Source organism: Dioscorea cayenensis, chromosome 4 (genome assembly GCF_009730915.1).
Source record: "Dioscorea cayenensis subsp. rotundata cultivar TDr96_F1 chromosome 4, TDr96_F1_v2_PseudoChromosome.rev07_lg8_w22 25.fasta, whole genome shotgun sequence".
NCBI classification, from domain to species: Eukaryota; Viridiplantae; Streptophyta; class Magnoliopsida; order Dioscoreales; family Dioscoreaceae; genus Dioscorea; species Dioscorea cayenensis.
The window spans coordinates 4,995,258-5,021,301 of NC_052474.1; the positions used below are offsets into that span (position 1 = coordinate 4,995,258).

The following is a 26,044-nucleotide window of genomic DNA, read 5'->3' on the forward strand; positions in this document are numbered from 1 at the left end:
ATTTGACACCTGAGAGTGGAGACTTTAGTCGAATTAAAAAAATAACACGACCCCTCGACATCGGGAGATTATTCGACGGACACTCGCTTTGCAGCTGCTCATCGAGCCGAAGCTATATACCAAGAGAGGGCCCTTCTTGATTCTCTTTTGCAGCAGTGACGATGGTCGCACCAATAAATTCGTGGATCGGGGAAAGCTCGCGAAGCTCTGCGACCTCAAGATGTGGCCTCGCTCTTGGTATGCGATCGCGATGGCGACGCAGTGGTCTTTCGAAGAAGAAAACCCGGCCGCGTCGAGGGAGGTATCTATCAAAACCCACGAAACACACGAGACTCCATCAAGAGCACTCGCAGTGCAACTTGTTCGACGGAGGGAGAAGAAGATAATTTTTGTCAAACTCCTGATGGTGTACCTCATGGGTACAGTCCTCTTCCCAAATACGCTACGCTCGGTTTTCGAATCGGATCGCTGATTATGTCGATGATCTACCGGCCATGGGGCGATACGCACGGGCGCAGGGCGACTACAAGTGGCTTATGGAGGATATTCCACGGCAGACCGCCGAGTGCAAGATAGATGCTGCCGGGAAGAAGCACCAACATGAGTACATTAAGGGTTGCTTTCGGTCGCTTAACGTCCCGGTTTTATGAAAGTGACCGAACGGGGAAGAAAGTCCGTTTCGCAAGATCCCAAGGATCGTCGTGCTACGGTGAAAGTACTTACCGGAAGCAGTGACGGTAGAAACCAACTTGTCATCGCTCGATCGAAAAAGAGGTAATAAATCATGGACAATGTTTAACATAAGTCTTTAATGTTTAAAACATTTTTATTTCGCGTTTAACTTTAGTATTTACCGCTTAACTCGTTATTCATACTCGGGTTTAAATATTTTTGTTCTCCGCTTAATTATATTCTATAACGCTTTAAATATATAAACACTCTGTTTAAATATAGTTTTTATAGTTTAAAATGAATGATTTCACTGAAATTGTTTGGTTTACATATGTTAGTTTCCTAAGCTGGTTCCAGCGAATGCTGAAGAAGAAATATTTGTTGGGGCCAACCGACCGGACGGATCGCTATCGCTCCGAACCACTTGCTCGAAGGCGTGGGATGAGAGGCAGCCTCTATCGCGCTACCGGACGCCGCTTCTCCTACTTCCGACCCCTACCACGCGCACGCATTCCTCGAGCCCGGAGAAGCCTTCCCTACCCCCTGCAGATTGCAGACAACCCCCTACCACGATAACGACGGTCCCCCGATTATGGCAGCCCCCGACCATGGCGGCCCTTCGACGCTGGTACTGCACCGCGCGACATCAGCGAAGATGTCACCAGAACTTTATGCGCAGTATGCCGGATATTGATGACCGAGTTTCTCGACTTGTCAGCTCGTGTTGAGCCACTGGAAGGACGTTTCAGCAACCCGGCTCGCCATCCCTCCAAAGAATCAAGCACCCGGACTAACGAGGCGTCGAATTTGACGACGACGACATCATCGGGAAGGTCATTCCAGGTGGCCACATTCGAAGAGACTTGCGAAAAAGAGGAGAATAATCTGCCTCGTCTCACCGCGTACCGACGATGAAACAATAGCAACACCCATCGGCTACGATGTCACATTAAGTTTGTCGCCGCTGATGACACTGGCCACGACGGTGGAGGACATCGTAGATGATGTGGCCGTCTGCGCAGGTTGAGAAGGTCGTTAACCTCTTCTGATGAATCGATGGACCCGGTGGTAGCCGCTGCCGAGATTGCGGCATCAAAGATGGACACAATCCCTGAAGATCAAGAACAAGTTAAGGGTGTGTCTCCCAATGATGATGTTGTCAAGGCCACGGTTGAGAAGATCGTTGAATCTGTTGCCGTGTCTCCCAATGATGATGTTGTCAAGGCCACAACAAGAACCATGTAAGGATGTGTCTGCGGTTGATCGCCGCCGCTGCGTCCCTCGCGATCGAACCCGCAGACAATCCCACAACAAGAACAACCATGTAAGGATGTGTCGCAGGGATTGAAGTTGTCGCCATCGTCCCCCGCGATCGAAGGAAGATGATCTCGAAGACCCCGACCGAGCAACGAGGAGAGATGATCAAGGCCAATCAAAAATGGGACCGTGACTGCTCGAAAGCTTTTTATTCGAAGAAGAAGAAATGGGTTGGCCTGTCAGCGTCTTAATCAAATACGAGCGAGAGTTGATGAGGATCTTCCTCAACTCGCCTATGGACGGGATAAGTTTAAAGTTTTTATGATATTGTTTAAAAGGTTTTTTGTTATAGTGTTTAACGATTTTTCTAATAGTGTTTAATGCCTTTATGTTATCATTTACTTTTGTCCGCTTAACGTTTAATTATATATAATATCATGTAACAATTGATAATATCATTTAAATATTTACAATATGGTCTTATTATATATGTTATCGTTTAACCTCAAAGATCTGTCGGTGGAGGAATGACACTGTGAGCACCACACGCGACAAATTATACTGCCGCTTGAGGGGAAGGAGATGGTCACTAATGATGTGATGGGACGCTTTTCAGATGCATAATACAAAAGTCGTGAGCGAAAGAGCCATATCCTTACAAGAAGCGCTCCATCACCGAGACCGCTTGCTACTGCTTTATGTCAAAGCGTAGACGACGCACATGAAACAATTATGGCTATGGTCGGGGATGTCGTCGCAGAACCCTGCATGAAGTTCAAATTATCATCCTCCCGATAATCATGAATGGCCACTTCCATGTCGTCGTCCTAGACAATGATAAACAAGAATACATGCATTATTCTTCATGTCCGGGAATGCGATAAGGGACGCGTTGGACATGGTAAGTTCTTTAATTATGTCCGATTAATATCCGTTTGGTATTTAATCGGTATTTTTAATCTCGACTTGCATATCTCGACGGTAGGAATCTATTCGACAATTAGTGTCGATATGGAGTTTGAGTGAGTCGGCTGACGCAAATGCACCCGTCTGCGACAACTTGGAAACCCCACGCTAAAAATAAGGAAGCGTCGATCATGCCGGCCTCACGCTCGTGCGGTTTATCGAGCAATTACTTTGGGGTAAGAAGTTACTGGCTACCGCATGACGGGCGTTCCTTACCTCAGATTAAGGTATGTTACCCGATACTTAAGGAGGGAGGCGTACGGTGTCCACGACAAAGGGGGTCGTCACAAGCGGGTTAAATTTTGTTTTTGAAGAACATGTCCTGTATATCTCAATATCAATTTTGTTTTCGAGTGTAAACCTGGACAAATTCAATTCATTGTTTTTTTGTTTTTCGAAGAACATGACTTGTATATGTAAATGTAAATTTTTGTTTGTTTTTGAATTGAAAAGCGGGTTAAATTCCATTCGGTTTCATTTCATTGTTTAATTTACGTTCTAATTGTGTACATTTCACTTTCATTGTTTAAAATATACTATATATCGTTTAAACATCGATTGAAATATTTCAACTTACTGATCAGTATCCGCTTTAAAATAACAATGTCTCTGTTTAAATACATTCAATTCGGGTTAAAGAGTGTACTGATGGAAAGTTGCCCATTAATACACAATGTTTCCGCTCATCGCTCGGCTTATTCTACAATGCCTAGTCGGCTGACAGCTTTCATCGCGAAGATCGTCGATCGTGACCGGATCCATGGCGGTACGCAATGTAACTCGCGGACATCAAACGCTGCGACTAGATCCTCTTTCGTCTAGGCCGCTCAGTCGCCTTCTCGTCGCGGTAGGTCCAGAACGAAGCTCACGATTTCCGCTCGAAGGCCTCGTCATCGTCGGGTATGGGAATATAGCTTCCTTGTACGCCAGCTTTGTAATTGTCGACGGTGAAGTACCCGCTAATAAATTGATGTACGTTGGTGTGCATGTCGCATTATTCTCGCCGCAGCGTGTTCTGCAAGGGATACCATAAACTTGCCATCTTCGAGCATGAACAAGTTCGATGGCGAGATCTACGGAGTTCTTTGCCTGATCGGTCGATCACTCGTAGCGATCATCGACACAACGACTCAACACGAAGATTTTCGTACGTCCTCAACAATGATCTCTACCTCGAATGTATGTCTAGGCATAAGTAGGTCTCCATTTGTTAGCTTGCTCACGCGGTTACATAACATGTCGCATCATCTTGAACCCGACAAATAAGGTTAAACAAAGACGAGTGATGGTTAAATAATTCAGTAAACATGTTTGAACATTATCGTAAATATTTAAAGCGTGAGGATTAATATTTAAAGTCAGTTAAATGTAATTAAACAAAGATTGAGAATGTTTAAAGGGTGACACTAAATGTTAAGTGTAAACCAACATTCGCAGACTCTTATGGAGTCGACCATTTTCGCCACCCGGTAAATGACGTGCTTCCTTGATCCAAGCATTGAACGACTCGCGACGTTTGAATACATCTCACCCCAACGATCACCTCCCGAACGAGATAATTCGACCAATGAGCCATATCCGATTTATTAATCAACCGATGATGAGCTTCGGGTGATGCGGCTGCAGCTTATTCACGGTATCATCGAAATCTTTAGCCGTGGATGCCCACGCGAATGCGGAAGCATATGGACCAGAGACTCCTCCCTCAATGACTTCCCAAGTCCGACATTGGCTTTCATAAAATTGGCCTCCAAATGTCGAAGCAGGTATCGATGTGGCGATCGAAGGGAAGACTCTCGCAGTTGCGCTCACTAGGCCCTTGGACCTGTCCAAAACGAAGGTAATTATCTCATGATAATCTCTATCCTCGTATAAGGCATCGCCTAACTTAGATATGAACCAAGTCCAATTGGCATCGGTCTCGTTGTCAACTATACCGAAGGCGACGTGGAAAAAAACCATTGTTTCCATCTTTCCCCGCTGGCGCGATGAGTGTACTCCCGATATTTTCCCGGGAGGTGTGTACCATCGAGAAAGCAAATGAGCTGACCCGCAAGCCCTCTTGAATCCCACAATACACGCGCTGAAAGAAAAGAATGCACGTTTAAAACTATCACCGTCTCTTTCCACGATCGCAATGTTGCCGGGATTTGTCTCAGCCATCTTATCCACATACCAAAGCAAACAATCGTGGTCGGAGATGTCATCTGCAGTCGAGGCCCACCCGGGCATGCTCTTTTCCCAACCAAGCTTGCTTGTATGGTATTTGGACACCATGTTCCCGCAACATGTCCTTCTGAATGTCGATGGCCTCGTATGAGGGGACGGTCCTCGAGCTTCGAATCACTAGTGCGCTTAACCCATTTTTGACGCTTTTCGGATCGCGACGCGAACCTATGCCACCACCGCAACTGTGCGACGGGTTGATTGTCTTGATTCTGAAAGTATTTTTTGTTATACTCTTTTGATGCATGAAGGCGCCAACGATAACCATCGACGAGCCGCATTCCACGATCACCCGATGTTTTTCGTTCTTTATGAATTTGAAGTCAAAATTCCTTTTTGATTGCTCGATTAAGTACATCCCTCGAAATGTTCGACACCGTCAAAAACGTTGTCCAATATCCAACGACAAGACTTCGTAATGATCCGACGAGTAAGGAAGACATCCCACGCCGCCGTGGTCACCATGGGGATGAATCGGAGCACTCGCGTAATCCGAATTCCTCGCCAACACTTCGACCAAATGAAAAGATCAATATGTTAAGCGGAGAATATAATGTTTAAGTGATAATGACAATATTTAAACATTAAATTAAATACTTAAGCGAGTTAACTAATAACGTAAACGACTAGTACAATATGTTAACCAGATGACTGGACATATTTAAACACTAATGGCCCCTGCATAACCGAACAATTAAAAGAGAAGGAACTTACTAACGAGTAAAAACTCGCTTTTCATTAGTATTCGGCAATGGCATATTTTTCTCGTCTCGACGACAAGATCAACTACAGACACATTTGAAGATGGAGTGCACGTGACACATCCGTCCTGGAAGTCAACATCGCTTTTCTATTGAGCAAACCGCTTTTATATCCATCCGGTGTGATGAACTTAACCCCGACAAGAGAAAACTTTCGAGACCCCATCGCTCACATATCTCAGCTAACACCAACTCCCAAGAAGTCTGAGCCGTGAACATTAGCACTCTTCCCTCCCCGTTGAATCTAGCAATACCACAAAAACTCTCCATAATATATCGGCCGAAAACCAAATCATACAAACCAAATGAAATGAAGAACAAAAATAAGCCGAAGAAGAAGAAGAAGAAGAAGAAGAAGAAGAAGAAGAAGAAGAAGAAGAAGATGTAAACAACAAACAACAGTCAGATAGGCAAACAAAAAAAGTGCATATATATATATCACTGTCGCGATGAAGACCAAAAAGTGCATAGAGGTTAGACTAGACGTGATGTGATTGGGCGGTATTTTTCCCTCCATCAGAAGGGCAAAAAAGGAAAAATATATGCCACTGTCGCGATGAAGACGTATTGTCATCACTCGACATGAGTATCTGTTTAACCGTCAAGTTTTTTATTTTTAAACAGATACACATAGTGTTTAACATAACGATTCACGGGTTTAAATAAAAGTCTATATCATGTAAATAATACGTAAAAACGTTTAAACATAGTGACTTAACTGCTTTAAAATATATGTTATTGTTTAAATTGAATGCTTTTCAACGACATCGCGTTGAAGATGGGTACCTCCTGGCCATCTGTTTAAACATCTTTACGTATTTTCTTAAACACCGTTGTCATTGTTTAAAGAGTAACTCGAGTATTGTTTAACTTTTTCTATTGTTTACAATGACGCTCTTTTGTTTCCCACATTGTTTTTACTAGGTCTCTGTTTAAATTTCAGAAGTTCACATTCAAATAAAACATTCGTTTACAACATTTACAAAAACATTTACAAAACATTTACAACATTTACAACATTTACAAGGACTTTGGACACTCACGACTCGACCCTCGTATAACGAAACAAGTGTCTGTACATTCGAATGCTCACAGCGGTTGCATAACATGCGCATCAACTTGAACCTGCACAACATACAACATTAAAAAAAAGGTTAAACAAACACATTCATGAAAACAACTATTAATCAATGTGTCATGGTCGGACTTAAGCGAAGATACTGGTAGTTAAACACAGAACGACATAGTTGTACACTGACGTAATGTTCTTAAACGGTAACAAAAAGTCTCAAGTGATAAATATCAACCCCGTCTTAAAGGATGTTTCCTGACCTCCCTCCTCTAGAGAATCCTCCGCAATCACGCAATACGTGAAAACTTTCTTTTCTTAACCAAGTCAAAAAGCTTGCTTAATTGCTTCCCGTCATCCACCGCTGGAGAATCCTCTGCATTCGATGCAATTACGCGAGCATTTTCGGCTTGGGAAAAGAAAAAGATAGTTTAACTTGTTGCGTGATTACTACCGATCGATTCTCAAGATAAGGAAGGAGGTTCACGAAACATCCTTTCAGATAGAGTGGTTGTCCATGGGAAGAGGAGGAAAAGGAGGAGGAGGAGGATGATGAGGACGACGACGAGTGGTTGTCCATGGGAAGGGTTCTTCCTGGTTATTTATGGTGTGAAGTCCACAAGCAGGCTGACTCTTCATATCCGAGAAAAAAATCAAACGCATAGTGCACCGACATTGACTGATTACAACGAACGGGTGTTCGGATATTTATGTTACCGTGCATAAGAATTAATGCCGTCATTAATTCTTATGCACGGGATACCATAACCTTGCCACCTGCCACGTGCCACCTGCCAACAATTCAGATCAAACGAAAAAGATCACCGTTTTACGCAGAGACTTTGAGAATTTAAACGTTAATATGAAAAGTTATACATGTAAAGATAATGTTAAACGGAGATGACAATTATTAAACATATTAGTAATATATTTAAACGGATAATAGCAAATAGTTAAACATTATTTAAAATATACAAAAAGCTAACAATAAACAAGAAGAACTTTACAACGAAATGAACTCGTTTTCAAACGGAGTCGACAATGGCACATACTCTGCCTCGACAATAAAATCGAATACTGACTCATTTGAAGATGAAGTGCACTTGACCAATCCGATGGAAATCAACTTCATTTTTCTCATTTGGAGAAACCGATTTATATATTTCGGGTATGATAAACTTCACCCGGACTACCACAAACGATGCCATAATAAACTCCTACCGAACGGTCAAACCGATAAGAACGAAAAGATTCTCACCAGTACATGCAACCCGGCAGAATCAAGTCGAACAACTCAAATGAGGAGAAATGAGGAGAACAACAAGATGTAATGCAACTCCCATACATCGTCTCATCGAAACCAAGCGTAAAGCTCTCGAAAAAGTTGAACATGATGATTTGGCGCTTTCCTTTCCCACCATTTTCAAGGCCAAAAATGGGATTTCACAACATGGACCCATTTGAAGTGAACGGTATGGGGTAATAGGGAAGTTAAACACTAACGGAAGGGCTGTCCGGGGTGTGTAAAAGTAGGAGGGGGTTTTTGGGAAGTTTTGAAAATTATGAGGGGTGAACAGTAATTTTCCCTATATATATATTTGATGAAAACAACAAATACTATATATGTCAGGGACCTACGCATAAAATAAGAATTAATCATCCAACCGTACATCTTTAGCTGAAGGCTAAGAGATTGGACTGTGAACCAGTATCTCAATCAGCAACTTGTTACCATTATTATTTCTAATAAAACATGAACTCGATATTTTTTGAATATATTATTCTTATTTTCCGCAATAAAACTAAGTACCGGGGTTATGAATTATTTAGTCCCTTTATTAATTTTTATATTCACATAAATTTTAAAAAAAATATTTTAAAATTATAAAATAAAACACCTATAAATGCATTAAAGAGTTTTTTTTTATATATATACAGATATTTTGATAATAACAATTGAATTCAAAGTTCAACATTTTAGAAAACAATTTGGTTGGTTTTCACAACAACTTAATAAAGAGAGAAAGAAGAAGGCACGGCACTTAGAAAAATATTCAAAATAACCTACCCATGCATTCATTGAAATCAAGAACTTGTGAAAGTGATATAACTGAGGCCATATAGTTGAAGCTTGAAACCTCAAAACATCTCGTCAGTAGTCAAAGAAAGGGAGCGGAAGCAGTGTAGATGATGAGTCATAAATGTGCCACTTTGTCCAGCAAATAATTATAATAAAAAACAAATGCGCCACTTGTTCATTAAATATATATTTTTTAAACAGAAAACAGTCATATTTTATGAAGAATTTGATTTTTATGATTTTTTTCTTTAAATAGACAAATCATTCATCATAATTAATGTTGTGAAAAACCAAAACCATTTGGTTTACATAATTAACAGTATTAAAAATATTTTTATAAAAAATAAATGGATAAATCACTTTAATCAAAAAGACCGACAAAATAATACAACAATTTAAAATTTTTTTATCATATTACGTGTAGAATAATGTTTGTTGCTCTTTAAAAAAAATATTATGAAAAAATAAAAAAATTAACATTTTATTTGATAAAGGAAAAAATTATTTTTTTTAAACATGAAAGCTATGAAAAATATTGTGGATGTTGGTATTCTTGATAAACAAATTTATAAATATTATTTACTTTCTTCTTTTATTTGAATTATAAAAATATTAAAATGTTTTTATAAAAAAAAAAGAGAAATATTATTTCTTTGATTAGGGTAAAAATCAACAATCGAAGTGGGAGGAAGTTGAGTCTTCAACCACTTTCTCTAACTAATAAAGAAAAAAAAATAACGTTCCTTATCTTTAGTACATAAAATAATGTTGCATCAAAATGAAAAGATGATATTTTCTTTATTTTTAATTCCTTGTTGTTATGATAAAAAAATTAATGAAAAAATTCTAAAAATTTTGTCATCTCAATAATTTAAAGTTATACAATTTTAAAAATAATTAAGTATTGCACTGGTGGCTATCATATGCAATGACACGTGAACTCTTTCTTATTCACGAGCTTCTTTAAAATTAATATTCGAGTGCACTGAAAATTTCAACCTTACATTATTGACTAATTATTTAGCAAATTAGCTATCAATAACTTATAACTTGATTGTGATGGCTTTAGGGACATGAATATATGTATACATTTAATAAAATAAAAAATTAGAGAAGGTCTAAAAGGATGACCTTTCACACTCGGTGGATGAGAAAAAATGGCTAGAAATATGATAGAAAGAAAGGAAATATAAAGAAATTATAAAAATAATTGAAAATCAAATTTAGATAGTCAAGAGTTCACACAATATATGTAAAATTAAATTTCAAATAAATATTTAGATTCACAAGATTTGTCAAAATATGCATACAATTATATATTCATCAAACAATTTATTTATATTTATATTTGTACAAAATAATAATATGTATAGCCCACTAGTAACTACCTGTACTTGTGGCTGAGAAGTCTCGAATTCCAATCTTTTATATTACAATTTATTTTTTTGGATTCCATGTGGAATTTTGTATAAGGAATACATCTTATTTCTTCCGGTCAGAGTTGCATAGCAGAGAATTGATTCTTATAATATTAATTAAGTTATTATAATTAGTACATTTTTACATTTGTCCTTTGCTCAGTAGTTTCTCGATTTTGTCAATATATACATACAATAAAAAAAAAGTTTAATCAGTATCTTATTCTCCCAAAGGCACATAGGTGCCAGTTCATGCTTTTAGCAAAAGTGGTCAAATACACTGGAAAATTTTAAATCAATTACATTTTCTATTTTTTTCACACAAATCAATTGGTACTTTTACAGCAAGAATATAAATATTTTTTTAATTTATACATAAAAAGTAAATTGAATAAATAATGTTATTTGTTATAAATTTCTAAAATTAAAAAATCACATTCAAAATAGTCATTAATAAAATTGAAGGAAAAACTAAACCAACATTTCCTTTTTTATTTTTTATTTTTATATATATATTTTTGGGAAAGTAGAAAGAGAGAAAGAGATATTCAAAGTCCAGAAGACACATGTCATAGGGCATCATACTTTGCCCTTCCAACCTCTGTCGGAGAGCGAAAAGTGAATACCGGGAGTCCGATCCGGAATCACCTGGCGGCCAGTGGAGATCGCCGGAACCCGGAGCTGTAGGTTGTCGGAGATGCACTTGGGTTCGTTCTAGGTAGCTCAAAGACTCATCTTTTACCCGATATTTGAAGATCAAAGCATTAGGATCTGGGATTTAGCGGCAGCGGGGAGAAATGCAGGTGGCGCCGCCTCCAGGGGGCGCCGGGGGAGCGGCGGGGCCGAGGGTTTACCAGGTTTGGAAGGGTAGTAACGTGAGTATCCATTGATTGATCTTTCTCTTGGGCTTTATTTCTTTCTAATTTGGAGCGATTTGCTGGAGAATTTAGTTGTTTATTTTTCTTTATTATTATTATTATTTTTTGGTGTTTTATGAAAATTTGGATTTTGCTTGAGGGCATAGATTGAGTGAGTAGAAAAAGGGGAAAAAAGGCGTTGTTTTGTCCTATCTTTTGCGGAAATGGTGGTTCTTCTTCTCTGAATTATTGGGCGAAATTTTGCTACTTTGGTTCGATGGAATGCGAAACACCTGGAGCTTAGCTCTTGGTTGGCATTTTAACGCTAGTTTTGTAGTTTCTTGTTGGATTGGTGTAAAATAGTTGAATATTTTGTTTGCATAGGGTTAATATCCTTCTTGTCCGAATTGGGTTTTGTTTTTGAGTTTGTGATGCCTAAGAATCATCGCAGCGTGGCATATGGTGGAACGAATGGAGTGTGGTTGAGCTGATAAATGGCGTAGTTGCTGTGAACGTTATGTAAGAGGGATGGAGAAGTGGTGGACGGGAGCCTTGTGGGCGTTCGGGTGGTAATGATGGGCAGAAGCAGCCGTTGTTCATGGATTATGGCCTTGTGGGCGTTCGGGTGGTAGTGTAGCAGAAGCAGTCGCTGTCGGTGGATTGTGGCGGAGAATAGGTGTTATGGTTGCATGAAAGAGCTTGTCGGAGATGACTATAGATGGGTGGTGGTAATAGCGGAAGGAGGTTTTCCCTGCCAAAATAGGTTATGCGAGAGGATGATGGCAGAGTGGTGGTCGGATAGTATATGGCTAGTAGGTGGCAGCAGCAGGAGAAGGTGAAAGGAGTAGGCTTGACATTGATGGCTATATGATATGATAATATGCAATTTAGAGGATTGAGCTGTTGTGCACAAATTATATATATAAAAAAATTCTCTTATTCTTTTTTCAAAATTTCTATCACAGTATGCTGAATGGTTGTTCAACTGCTTATTTGAGCCAATGCACCTTATTTGTTTGCTTTCTTGCCTGTTGGTTTTAGTGCATGTTCCATTCAGCACCATGCAAGGTGCGAATGTGGTATAGTTGTTTGTTATGCATAGGAGAGGTGGCAGGATTAAGCCATTAATTTCAACGGAGCTTGTCACTTTTCTTTTTTGGCTATCAGTTTAGTTTTGAAAATGTAGCATCAGAAAGGTCTGTTACGTTGTTTGTTTTACAGCTGCTTTCTCTTATTGGTCAAATTGCTTCTCAATGCAAAGAATTTGTATTTGATTTTTCATGTTTTGACTAATTTAAACCTGTTGAAATAAAGCTCAATTCACTGTTGATTAATTATTTCTGAGGGGTTTGTTGTCATCAATTCCTTTATTTTGAACCCAAGTTCTTTGATTTGGATTGCTTGGGACTATCAGGTCAATCACTTGACTCCTGTTGATGTTTCAGATGTCAAAACACCTCCTGCCGCTACATTTTTGAATGGCCGCATTTGTGTATTGGACATCTGCCTTATTATTTTTCCATCTCCAGATGGAGATTATCTCCAATAGATGCTGATGCCCATTTTAGGCCTCTCTTTTGGGGAATACTTATATTTTATTTCTTGGGATGCTCTTTATTAGTAACCTTGGTTGTAAATTATTTGCATTAGACTTGTGAGATTCAAGTACTCTTTTGCTTGCCATAATGTAGTTGATTCTTTTATGCAGATATTTTTCCTGCGAGGGAGGTTTATCTTTGGACCTGATGTGAGATCACTATTTCTCACGATCTTCCTTATTGTTGCCCCTGCATCAGTCTTTTGCGCGCTGGTTGCCAGAAAGCTGATGGATCAATTTTCCGACTGGGGAGTATCTATAATGGTGATTGCTGTTGCATTCACAATATATGTGAGTATTAGATTTTTCTTTTTTTACCTATATTTTTAGCTCTAAGGAGTATTCCTATATGTGATTGCTGTTGCATTCACAATATATATGAGTATCAGATTTTCTTTTCATACCTATATTTCTAGCTCTAAGGAGTATTTCTATATGTGATTGCTGTTGCATTCACAATATATGTGGGTATTAGAATTTTCTTTTCATTCCTATATTTCTAGTTCTAAGGAGCATTTTTAATATTATTTTGTTTTCAGTGCATGTTGTGGGTCTGACTAGACTAGTGTGTGTAGTTGAATGCAATGTTAGTTCCTTTTTGGAGTCCCAATGTTTGATTAATGATTTTAGTAGTGGATTTAATCTCATCTTTCCATGGCTCATCTGACCAATTTAATAACTTTATTGTTCTAGTTAAATTTAATATTGAGGTTTAATGTTGTTTTCTACTTTATGTGCTTCATCCCCCTACGGCAATCATTCATGCTTAGAATAAGTTATTGATGCCACATGCATGATTTTTGTTTAAGTTGTCATCTCCTACCTTCTGCTTGTCAAGAAACACAATACTTAATTATTTAGTGTAAATTATGAGTCATAGACAATTGGATGGCAATTTTGAGCACATAAAAGTGGTATATAATTCATTTGCTATAACTCATGGTGGAAATGAACTGAACTTTACTTGGTTATGTTTTCTTCATTCTTCATGATGATGCCATTGCCTCTGATTTTGGTGTATGAACTGAGTGCGTACATTCACTGGATTGTGATGTAGATGATCATCATGTACTTGCTTACTTTTGATCATGTTAATGTGATGCTTGTAATGTCGTATCTATTTATTACCCTAAGCGGAAAGGGTGGAGTCAGAAGCTTTATCTGATATTCGAAATTTTCAAAAATTTAGATAACTAGAATTCATGATTTGACCTTATCTTTACTTTAGAGGATTTTTAAAGTAATTAAATATTTCTCATATCAGGTATCTTATTGAAATAAAATAAATGGAGGGGTTCGGTTATGTATAATGATGAAAATTAATTAAGGAATTGGTGTAGTGAAATTGATTATCTCAAGCCATAGGAAAAATAATTGTGCCTCCTGTCATTAGAAAGCATATTATATTGGTAACATAGATGTCCAAAACTAGATGTTTAGCAAATACCGTACGTGAAACATCCATTGATAAAAAAAACAAGTGTGCGTATTTAAAGATGTAATTATGGCATCTGGGATAAAGCACCAACTATCTCTGAGGTGGAAAATGTGGAATCATGCCTATTCTGATTTCTAAATAATATGTTGGAAAGGAGTTCCTGTACATTAGTTCTCGTTATCCAGCTGTTTGAGACCTTTTCAATGCTTGTAGCTAAATTCTTCAGATGTCCTGTCCTGATCTCAGACCAATTTATCATAAAAGCGGTAAGGTTTGGTCTCTTCTTCAGCCTTTGAGTTGTTGTCCTTCAGGACATTTGGCGTTTCATTCTTTAACCGCTACAAACCAGTAGAGGTTTTGATTAAGTGTGAAAGCCTCAATTCTTAATGTTCATAGCAGTTAATAGGCAAGTGTTTCTGCATTAAATAAGTAAACAAAAGGGAGCCTTTATCATTGCAGAATTTCTTATGTGTATTTTCTTACGAAAATATATTTTGACATTTTATGGAAAGTATCAGTTCCTTATTCGTTGAAATTCCGCTACAAAACTCGTGTAATTCTGGAAATGTAGGCACTAGGCAGATCCGGTAAGTTGGTTGCTTACGGATATTCTTCTGTGCTGGTTAGTTTAGTGATTTTCACTCGTTAACCCCTTCAAAAGTTAAAAATTGCATTCTAACACGGAAAATTCTTGCCTGCACCCAGACCCAGTGCATTGTTCATCCAATATATTTTGAGATTCATTTTATTAAAAACAGATGCTGTCTAAAATTATCTGATTCAGTCGTCCAAGGAATCTTAAAAGAAAATTTTGTTTTTCACATTTGCCTTGAATTTTCTTTATAAAATGCATTATTTTATTAAACTTTCTGTCGCTGTAATAGGTTTTATTTTATGTGTTTTGGTCCAGGATCTATTTCTTCTTTTACTTACTTCCGGGAGAGATCCAGGTATAGTACCACGCAGCGCACATCCTCCCGAACCTGAAAGCTCTGATGGAAATCTGGAACTTGGGAGTAACCAAACTCCACAGTTGCGGTTACCTCGTATCAAGGATGTTACAGTCAATGGGATCACTGTGAAGGTCAAATATTGTGATACCTGCATGCTCTATCGGCCTCCTCGCTGTTCGCATTGTTCAATTTGCAACAACTGTGTTGAGCGGTTCGACCACCACTGCCCTTGGGTTGGACAGTGTATTGGTCTGGTAAGTCTAATACATCTTGGTTAAACAAGTACTTGGACTTTATTCATGGTTTGCATTCAACTAAAAGGCGAACAGTATATTTTCATGAATTTCATCTGGATATATTGCAGAATTTTGGCTTTTGTAAGAGCTGCTAATAGCTGCAAATTAGAAGCATGATACTGGTCATATTTGGATCATGTCTTAGGTGTTCTTTCACGGAGTCTTGTTTATTATGCTGCTTATAATGTATTTTTCTTCTGGATGCAGCGCAACTATAGATTCTTTTATATGTTTGTTTTCTCAACAACCCTACTCTGCATCTATGTCTTTGGATTTTCTTGGGTGTGCATCTTGAAAACTAAGCATGACGAGCAGACGAACTTATGGCGTGCTATTGGAAAGACTCCGGCCTCCATTGCTTCCGTTGTTTTAATTTTCTACACTTTCATATCAGTGTGGTTTGTTGGTGGCCTTTCTGTCTTCCACCTATACCTGATGAGCACTAACCAGGTACCAGTTTTCCCTAGGTGGTTACCCAGTAACTGTAATATGAAATTGTCATCCATTGGACTAATAGATGTTCTGTACAGACAACATACGAGAACTTCAGATACCGTTATGATCGACGAGCTAACCCATATAATCGAGGAGTAGTGGCGAACTTCATAGAAGTCTTCTTCACTAGAATTCCGCCATCCAAAAACAACTTCAGGGCACGGGTGCCAAGAGAACAAGGTCTGCAAGGGAGACCAGTGTCTGGAGGTTTCATGAGTCCAAACATGGGAAGAACAATGGGAGATATTGAGGTGGGCAGGAAAGCTGTGGCATGGGGTAGCGAAGAAGCTGCTCGGGCTGGTCTTGATGATATAGAATCTGGATTAAGTAATGACATAGTGGATGAGAAGGATGGCATGTTTGGTGCTGCTTCACCAGATTTAGCTAGGGTCCTCCCACCTGAGGGCCTGGAAGCACGAGCACCGGTTCATTCAAGACGATCTAGCTGGGGGCGAAGGAGTGGGAATTGGGAGATGTCCCCTGAAGTTCTCGCATTGGCGGCTGGTGTTGCAGAATCAAATCGTACAGGGGCTAGTGGTAGTGGCACAGAAGCTGGGAACAGATAGTGTTTTCATTTAGGGAGATGCGCAGCGGCAGGAAAGCAGGAAAGCTGAAGGAGTTCAGTTCTTATGCTCCTTCCCTCGTGCAACTTGGGACAGATTCAGAAATTGTAATTCTGTAATAGTGTGGCTTTAAGTTGTTTACCATCCTTTTTCATTCTGATCCAGTCATTTCATTTCTGTAAAAGTGTGCATTGATGGTTTTACACTCACCCGTTTCCCCCCTTTGTTTTCTTACTGTGTTCTATTGCCTCTGCTTTTCAATCCTTAAGTTTCTCAAGCAGTGGTATGTTGGTTTGATGGTAAGATGAACAAGAGTTTACTTTGATTATCTGGTCACTAAGATTGTACATAACGACTGACTGATGGTTTTAAGCTAAGGTGTTGACTGAATCTATTGATTGATGGTAAGGCTTATAACTTGGTATTTTGTTTGATTCTATTGCTTATCTGAAACTGTGACACTGTCTTAACGCTCAAAGTTCACAGGCAGACAAAAGATACAGAACCTCAGAACAACAAATATCATTAGTCTGAATACCATAAAATCATCTGAAATTTCTCGTTGTACAACCTATCTTGTATTTTCTTGTAATAATATCAATACAAAGACCATCCCCTTTATTTATTTATTTATTTTTTTAAATATATATAAATATATAGATGTTGAACAAGCCCCCCACGCAAAGAAGCAGTAGCAGCAACATCACATCTTGGAGAAGTTGGGTTTGCGTTTTTGGAGCTTGGCGAGCACAGCTTCCTCCAGTTCCCGCGACCTCAACATCCCGGCATTCCACGTGGCCACGTAGTCCAACCCCTTCTCAACCGCCATGTCTCTGCTCTTCATCATCACCGCCTTCGTCCCCATCAACGCCAGGGCCGGCTTCGCAGCTAGCTCTGAACAGTGAACACCACCACCCACAAATCTCTTTCATTTTCTCTATTTTTTTTTCTATTAAAAATCGAAAATTTAAGAATTCAAATCACGATGCACGTAAATGACAAGATTACCCTTGGCCAGAGCGAAGATCCCCTCGTCCATCTTTGCCGGGTCGGCGAAAACTCTGGAAACGAGCCCCATCGCCTTTGCCTCGCCGGCGGACACCTTTCGTCCCGTGAGCGCGAGGTCCATGGCGTTGCCGAAGCCGACGATCTTGGGAAGCCGCTGTAGTGTCCCGAGATCCGCGACCAGTCCCACATCCACCTCTTTGACCGCAAAGTAGGCCTTATCCTCACAGCACCGGATATCGCACGCCGCCACGAGGTCCACCCCGCCGCCTATGCAAGCTCCCTGGATAGCCGCCACCACCGGCTTCCGACACCGCTCCAGAGCCGTGATAGCCGATTGAAGGTCAAGGATCCGGCGGCGAAGTTCCTCAGCAGCCGCAGCGCGATCGTCGTCGGATGAGGAGGAGATGGATTTGAGGGAGGAGAGGTCGATCCCGGAGCAGAAGTGGGGGCCACGGGCGGAGAGAACGAGGGCACGCGCGGAGGGGATGCGATCGAGAAGTGCGAGGGCGCGTGGGAGCTCGGAGAAGAAGGGAAGAGAAAGGGCGTTGCGCTGAGCCGGGCGGTTCAAGTAGATGAACCAGACCGGTACGGCCGGGTCTTTTTGAAGGATCTCCAGCGTCTGGAAACCCTTGTTTAGCTCCGCCGCCGCTTCCTCCACCGTTAGATCCATTTTCGCCCTTCTGATTTTTCTGGTATGCTTTACTATTATTTAAACGACGTTATCTATTCATCCCTTAGTAACTGGGTTTCATTATTATTATTTTAAATAATATATATAAATATATATATGAAGAGCTGATGGAACCTAAGGCCAAAAGGCCGAAGCCATTTTTCATTGGAGATGGGCCAAGAGCCATTATTGGGCGTGCGTTGCCATTATCATCCATTTATGGGCCAAGAGCCATTGGGCCTTTCATTATATATGCATATGAATATATATGTTTTATAAATGAGCTTGGTTTTGATTAATTGTTAAATGTGTGAAAGGACCTTATGCCATCATGCATATGTGATTATTAATTTGAGAGCATTGAAACTCTTCTAATTCATTTGTAGGACAAGGACTACTTACTTGGCTTGGGCAGTAAGAGTAAGAGGTTGTGTATATATCATCATAATGAATTAATGCCAATGGTTGTACTGCACTGCTTTGATTTGTCAAGTAAAGTTTTAAAGACGTCCACATGCTTGTCATCCACCATCTTTATTATATATAATAATAATTTCATCTACTAGACTACTACTAGCTAGTGCAAACAATATGACAAGGAAAGGACTTCATGACAATCCAAAACCTTTTTTATTTTCCAGATATTATCTTATTGGGGATCTTGATCATCCCCTTGCAACATAGCGAGGATCAGTTTGGCAGATAAGGCTCCATAGTTAAATAAATTGTTTATTTCCTAAACACTAATAACAACAACAATATATAACACAATATAAGAAGACTTCTACTAAATATTCAAATCAGAATCATCCGGACAATAAGAGAGTTAGTAGTCTATTTTTCTCCCAACTTAAAAGTTTAGGGTTCGATCGTGTGACTTGTCCGGAGGATGGTGATTGCTAATGACAAGGTTTGGTATATATCTCTAACACACGAGCCAAAAGATACTTAACAATTTTTCTTTTGTTTTTTTTTATTGTAAACTACTTTATATTTTTAATGGGAATAAAGCTCACTAGGAAAGTCAATACAAGTAATTATAGTGAATATAAATATTAATTGGCTAAACATCATCTGCGGACGTTCATAGAGTCATCCGCAGATGATGTACAGTATTTTTTATAGGGTTGAATGACTGTGATTGATTCAGTTATTGTGCTGAGATTGATTGGATGGTTCAGATTAAAACATTGTGCATCACACTTTTTACTGTGCTTATAAATAGTGTGCAGTGTTACTGTTCACAGAACAGTGTGCAGCTGTTGGATTGAAATCCAACGGCCCATATCAACGTTCACAGATTACGTATCTGTGAACGTTGACAGAGGATGCATCCTCATATTAATTAATAGATGTTAAATTTATTTTTAAGTCATTTGGGTATTAAATAGGGCGTTCCTTCTGTAAAGAATATATAGTGACATACTCTTAGTAATTTTAACCCTCAAGTTGAACTAGAATTATCATCTTTTTTCAATTGCTTCAAAATTTTAATCATAAAGAAAATAATTAGTGAGTAGTCTTCAGAATGTATACTTGAGATGCAATGCATAATTGAAGACAAATAACTAAAGACTCTTCTGATGCATACTGATCAAGAATATTTTAACAAAAACAACCAGGCAACTTTTTATATATATCTTCACCTTTATTTCAACTTTAAGCATCATATCTTCTTCCAAAATAAAAAATAAAAAATAATAAAAAAAACACTGTTATTAACAATTCAAGCTGAGATAATTATTATATTATCCGAGACAATATCTAACAATACGATATAAACAAAAAGATGGTGGATGCTATAAGCGTTCTTAATTTTAAAGTTAATGTAATATTAACAATGCATGGTTTGAAAGAGACTTTGGGAATGAAACATTGTAGTTTTGTTATGATTACTAGTTAAGTAACTTATCAATGCATACCAATTATTATTATCTTTGTGGCCAAAATCTGAACAATTTTGTATTGTGTTTGTTTTCTGTGAAGGATGGAGAATATCTACAAGTTTAAGGTTATAAATAGGTTGTGGAAATATATAGTAGCATGGATTATTAATCATGAATAGGATGTATGGCTCTAATTAATAGACAAGTTATTGTATTATTTAAATTGCTCTTCACTATTGATACTCCCTCCATTCATAAATATAAGTTGTTTTCAAATGGTTACCGTTTTATAATACCAAAGCAATTAATATTTATTTAGGATTTTTTTTTTTTAATTTTACCCTTCTTCGATATTCTAAGTTATATGAATGAAGAGTCATATTCATCGGCACAAAAATAAATATGGTTCTATGAAAGAGGTAATTTAGTTATTTAATTTTTTTATTTTAAATTTTAATATATTTAATGTTATTTTTAATTTTTGCACAAGATCTTTGAATGGCTTATATTTTAGAATAGAAAGAGTAGTTTGCCAAATGATTTCTAGCAAATCATGCATAATTTAAAATTGAAACCAGTACATTTATAGCCAACAAATTCAAAGAGTTTTTTTTTTAAGCTTTAGATGGTTGATGAAACAAATAAGTGAAAGCAAAATGTTTTTTTATTTTATTTTTATAACTCACTTTCAACCTCATGCCTTTCATTCGTTGCAATTATTCTCTAAAGTCACAATCAGATGAAATCACTCTTTGTAAATATACATTGATTGGTATACATCATTCTTTTAGGATCATACAAAGGTTGGTGTCATGATAATGATGAATTAATATTCATGCACATCTTTCTCTCATAAATGATGACAATTAAATAAAGCGATTCTTTGTGAAAGTGCTTTAGTTCATATACACTTTTTTTTCTCTCTCATATTCCACTCCAGAGATAGATTGAAAGAGAGGTTATTGAATTTATGTTATGATAAGACTATACAAAAATAATAAGATATGCAAATATATTCATCTACAATCTAAATAGTTTTAAAACAATCTGAATAACGACAAATATTTATTTTTATAAAAAAATGAAAACAACGTTAATACGATGATACTTATATTAATACATGATGTATACACATCTATAAATGGATTGTTTTAAAATTTCCTTATTTTATTTAATTTTTAATATATTTGATTTAAACAAAAAAACAAGGATTTTTTTCTCAAGATTTTTATGAATTCGAAAAATTAGAAAATAAAAAAACATATAAGAAATTAATAATAGAAAATTTTACGGAAAGTGCCATAATCTAGTAGAATGTTGTTTAATCTTACAAAAAGAACTTAATTTTATTTCCAAAATAGATCTGCTTTGGGATGCAAAAAACCAACCTACCCAAAGTTTCAAACCTTGAAATAAATTATGCAATTTTGGATAATTACATAATTAAAAATGAGCTATTTTTAATAATAATAATAATATACAACTCTACTGTAATATTTTGACCTAGCTAGTTGCCAAGTGCCAAAACAGGTGAAGGTATCTACTTTTCAAAAAGGAAAATAAATCAAGGGCGTAGTTCCAAAAATAGTTAAACTTATGTCGGAGGGCGAAATGTTCCAAGCATTTCAGTTATAACTAAACGGCCAATAAAAAAAACTCATGAACATGAACATGAACATGAACACGAGATTCCAAGCTTTGTTAGCTAGTGCATGCCCAAAAGCTAATAATATAAAGACAAAACTCCATCACACCACACGGGTTCTATCAATCTATATACTTGGATCAATCTCAACCACACCATGTTATGTGCCACACTGCAACGTGGCAGGGGCCGCCACGCTGCAACGCTCACCGAACTTTGGGCCACACGTGCACCATCACACTTCCATCATTTATTTATTTAGTTAATTTGTTATTTTTATAACCTGAAAGTCTTCATAAACTGAAGTACTATTGAATGGAGCACAAAATAATTTGTAGAGCTAGAAAAGAGAGTTCATTAATGGCAACATCAAGACATAAAAAAGAAACTTAGTTAAGGACATGCATGATTATCACAGGGAGTACAACAGAATGCAAGTAGACATACAAGGACATAGAGCAATTAAAGCTCATGACTAGAGAGAAGAGCAAAGACAAATTAATGGAAACGGAGAAAAGCACTTCATATTTCAGTGCTTAATTTTGGTTGTAGCTAGATAGAGCTAGAGAGAAAGAGAGAGAGAGAGAGCCTTTTCTTCAACGTGGCAATGAAGACATGCACTAGCTAGTCACACAGTGTTGTTCATTATCTCATTGGCTTTCATCTCCTCTTCAGTCATCACCTTTGCTTGGACTATCTCTGGGTTCACTGCTGGACTTGGCTTAGTGATTTCAATCACATGCTCTGGTAGTTGGGGCTCTTGTACCACCTTCTTAGCATCCTTGTAGACCACGTAGATCACCATTTGGATGACACCAAAGGTGAATCCCAATACATTTGGAAGCTATATACACATGCCAAAAAATTAAGCAGAGTAAAATGTTAATTAAAGCATCTATATATATATCATATATTTATGTTTTTACATATATGCTAGCTTATAAGAAAATTATCATTAATTACCGCAACGTATTTGTCCCTGGTGAAGAGGCCATATGAGAACCATGCAATAGCGCTCAATGTGAGGAAGAAGGAGAGAAAGAAGGGCATGAACTCCACACTCTTGGTTCTTATCACAAGTCTCTGTAAATTTGGTAAATAGTAATCAGTAAAACAGTTTAATTTATTCACCCAAGTAAAGATATTAATTAGTGAATATATATATATAATTAATTAATCCTCACAATGATGCTCAGTGGAGCTACAAAGACGCTGACGGAGAAGGCAACACAAATCCATCCAAGAATCTTGACGCGGTTTTCACCTTCGGATAGAAGGAGAGTGGTGAGGAGGATCAAACCAAACAATCCCACGTTCAAGAGAAAGAAAATTTTGGCCGTGTAGATCTACAAGAAAATTTTTGAAACTTGTTTTAATTAGATATTATTATTAATTAATCTGAAGAAAGTATTTAGCATGAACTTGAAAAGAACATACTCTTGCATTCCTTGGCGCATAAACAAAGAACATGACGATGTAAATGGTCTCGATGACGCATCCTACTGAGTTTATGGTGATAAGAAGGTATTCACCGGTCTTGACAAAGGCATAGTAGATCCATAACATGGCACTGAACAATGCAACAACATAAGGCACACATTGGAACCCTTCTGTTGATTTTTTCTTGTAAACACGGTAAAATGTCGGCCTGCACAATTTATGGCAAAAATTAAGTTTAGTTACTAGCTAAAGAAACTTAATTTTGGTAACATATATAGAACTTATATATATATATATATAGAAAACAAGCTAGAACTTTTGGCAAGTGTTCTTACAGTGGAGCAAGATACACCATGAATGAGATGATATTTCCTGAATAAACAGTAGAGAAAAATAAGTCAGTAATAAGAAGCATTTATGTTGTAAATAAAAAACTATCCATAGAACTCATTGTGTGATGTTCCTTGAGGATGAAGTTCACATTGGCTCATTATTGGTATGATGTTTAGAGAACAACTTGAAGAAACAAGTTGCCATGATTTATCTTTTTTGTTATTAAAAAAAAAATCTATATTGGTATATTTAAGCATTAATTTAAAGAATGCTTGGTTTGTCACTGAACTAAAATAAGAACTTAGAAACTTTGAAAGGAGAACACAAAAGAAGAATATGCAGAATAGGGCTGGTGGGCTTAGGCATGGTGCAGTTTCCTCAAAGCAGTAAAAACAAAAAGCTAGCTAGCTCTTCTTTCCTCATCTTCTTCCAGTGAATATATCTAAAGGAGAGTGCACTATCTCCATCTCCCATAAACAAGAGTATACTCTATTTTAGCAAGCAATCTTGTTGTGGTCGTCTACTTTGCAGATAAAAAAATAAAAAATAAAACACATCCTTAAAAGATGTAGTAAAAAAATTCAGTTCATGCATAAGAAATTTAAAAAAAAAAAAATTTGATAAGAAAAGTGGATGAAAAAAAGAAGAAAAAAAAAACATTCCTAAGATAATCATAGGACAAAGAGAAGTCAAGGAGCACTCCATTAATTATTCATCAATCATTAACTCTCAATATAAAATTTAACACCAGTATTCAGAGAGAGGAATCAAATAAACTAAGATGTACTCTTTCTTGTATAAAATATTGAGTGGAGAGAGGGTGATGACAATGGAGAGAAAGATAACTCAAAAGTGGCTACCTAGGATGCCGAAAGCAAAAGCCCAAGGGTGGTCGAAAGAAAGGCCAGCCATGTCTTCCCTCTTAACTATTAAAAAAACTCAAACACTAGCTCAATCAAAGGAAGAACAAGAAGAGTTAGCTAGGAGCTCTCAGCTTTCCTCTCCTATACTCAGAGAAGACTAATTAGAAGGAAACACTAGCTAGCTAGCTCTCTTCTTCCCTTACACTTCTTGGCCTTGGGTGATGAACCATTTATATAGGAGAGCCAAGGGGTAGGAGAAATCATTCTTTTTTGCCAAGGTGGAGCAAGATGCATTAACAAAGCGCCACCTAGACATAGCAAAAAGGATAAAATAATAATAAATTCATATATCTAGCTAGAGTGGTGTTATTGAATTTCCGATTTCGATCACAAGAGAAATGGATACACGGCCACACTGTTCAAATAGAACTTTACGTTACTCTTTTATTTATTTATTTATTTATTTGTTTATTTTTTTGTGGCTCTCTTTTGCTCAAATGCTGTATGCTTAGATCACGTGGAAATCCCTTCTACCGTTACTATTCCACGTAAGCTCTCTCACCCTCTACCACCCTTGTCCTAAACTAATTAAACTTTCCACCATTTCTCCTCCAAAAATTAATTCTCTCACATCCTTTATCAACAATCTAATTCATTCATTCTGTTTATATTTATATATATCAAAATAATATAATATAGTATATGTAAGCCCATGGTATTCATGGTATACATGTACATGGAATACATGCATTACGTATAGTATGTATACATAGTGATAAATAGCTAAGTTTTGGTGATAAGAGAGAAAGAGAGAGGAGTTTGTGGTGGCAATAATTGGAAGGACTTTAAGAAAGAGTTAACGGCTATGTTTAATCCATGTCTGCCACATATCCGAGTTGATGGTCCTACGCTTACGACTCAACATATATAAGGGAAAATTAATTAATTAAAGGCTACAAAACCATTCTAATTCCAAGGAAACATATTCTCATTTCTAATACCCTTAGTTTGAAGTGGATGATGATATGAGAAGGTCATTAAAGTATGTTAGTAGGATAAGAAGCGTACAAGGATAAGAAAAGTGATAAACAGGATAAGCTAGAGGTGTTCTTTCAGAGTGTTTTAAGGGATCAGGATGATCCCTACCACCTTAATTGAATGTGGCCATTTCCAAGGATGGTGCGTTTCTCAATTAATTTTGCTAAACAAAGTGCTCTTAGTGCTTGATGATCTTCATTATCATCAACATTAAAAAGGTTAATTGGTCATCACAATTTTATCTCTTCTAAATATCTTTATATATATATATATATATATATATCACTTCTATTAGGGGGTTTGATTCAATCTTCACACCATGCATTCTATACCAACCTCTAGGAAATTGATTTGGAGACATGGTTGCAAAGTTTGATTGGCAAGGTTTTCATGTCATTCTAAAATCAGCACTCATTATTGGTTGGTAATTAGATAACATTCATGTGATGCAAGCATTAAAGCATCACTTTTTTGGGATTAATTCATGCCGGCTTTCTTCCCCTTGATTGTGTG

At 37.5% G+C, this 26,044-nt stretch overlaps 3 protein-coding genes across 3 annotated transcripts; 1 reads left to right on the forward strand and 2 right to left on the reverse strand.

Moving 5' to 3' along the window:
* Positions 1-10,996: 10,996 nt before the first annotated feature.
* On the forward strand, positions 10,997-17,050 carry LOC120259595 (probable protein S-acyltransferase 7). Its single transcript, XM_039267232.1, has 5 exons — positions 10,997-11,324; positions 13,015-13,194; positions 15,252-15,548; positions 15,798-16,040; positions 16,121-17,050. The coding sequence occupies exons 1-5, from the start codon at positions 11,247-11,249 to the stop codon at positions 16,649-16,651; spliced, it is 1,329 nt and encodes a 442-aa protein (XP_039123166.1). The 5' UTR covers positions 10,997-11,246; the 3' UTR covers positions 16,652-17,050.
* A 118-nt stretch (positions 17,051-17,168) lies between these two features.
* On the reverse strand, positions 17,169-18,393 carry LOC120259596 (delta(3,5)-Delta(2,4)-dienoyl-CoA isomerase, peroxisomal). The gene is made up of 2 exons (XM_039267233.1): positions 17,657-18,393; positions 17,169-17,542 (listed from the first exon to the last, which is right to left on the reverse strand). Exons 1-2 carry the CDS (start codon positions 18,324-18,326, stop codon positions 17,352-17,354), a joined length of 861 nt encoding a protein of 286 aa, XP_039123167.1. The 5' UTR covers positions 18,327-18,393; the 3' UTR covers positions 17,169-17,351.
* Positions 18,394-22,233: 3,840 nt separating this feature from the next.
* LOC120259597 (bidirectional sugar transporter SWEET14-like) lies at positions 22,234-24,680 on the reverse strand. The gene is made up of 6 exons (XM_039267234.1): positions 24,491-24,680; positions 23,633-23,669; positions 23,295-23,505; positions 23,042-23,203; positions 22,821-22,940; positions 22,234-22,701 (listed from the first exon to the last, which is right to left on the reverse strand). The coding sequence occupies exons 1-6, from the start codon at positions 24,540-24,542 to the stop codon at positions 22,486-22,488; spliced, it is 798 nt and encodes a 265-aa protein (XP_039123168.1). The 5' UTR covers positions 24,543-24,680; the 3' UTR covers positions 22,234-22,485.
* Between the last annotated feature and the right edge of the window lie 1,364 nt (positions 24,681-26,044).

Bases quoted from the DNA above. Each gene is read 5' to 3' on its own strand.
- LOC120259596 (XM_039267233.1), bottom strand. From the start codon at position 18,326: ATGGATCTAACGGTGGAGGAAGCGGCGGCGGAGCTAAACAAGGGTTTC. The intron at 17,543-17,656 runs GTAATCTTGTCA...TTCACTGTTCAG, and splicing joins GATCTTCGCTCTGGCCAAGG to AGCTAGCTGCGAAGCCGGCC.
- LOC120259595 (XM_039267232.1), top strand. From the start codon at position 11,247: ATGCAGGTGGCGCCGCCTCCAGGGGGCGCCGGGGGAGCGGCGGGGCCG. The intron at 11,325-13,014 runs GTGAGTATCCAT...TCTTTTATGCAG, and splicing joins AGGTTTGGAAGGGTAGTAAC to ATATTTTTCCTGCGAGGGAG. The intron at 13,195-15,251 runs GTGAGTATTAGA...GTTTTGGTCCAG, and splicing joins CTGTTGCATTCACAATATAT to GATCTATTTCTTCTTTTACT.
- LOC120259597 (XM_039267234.1), bottom strand. From the start codon at position 24,542: ATGGCTGGCCTTTCTTTCGACCACCCTTGGGCTTTTGCTTTCGGCATC. The intron at 23,204-23,294 runs GTATGTTCTTTT...ATTTTCTTGTAG, and splicing joins ATGCGCCAAGGAATGCAAGA to ATCTACACGGCCAAAATTTT. The intron at 22,941-23,041 runs GTGAGGATTAAT...CCAAATTTACAG, and splicing joins TAGCTCCACTGAGCATCATT to AGACTTGTGATAAGAACCAA.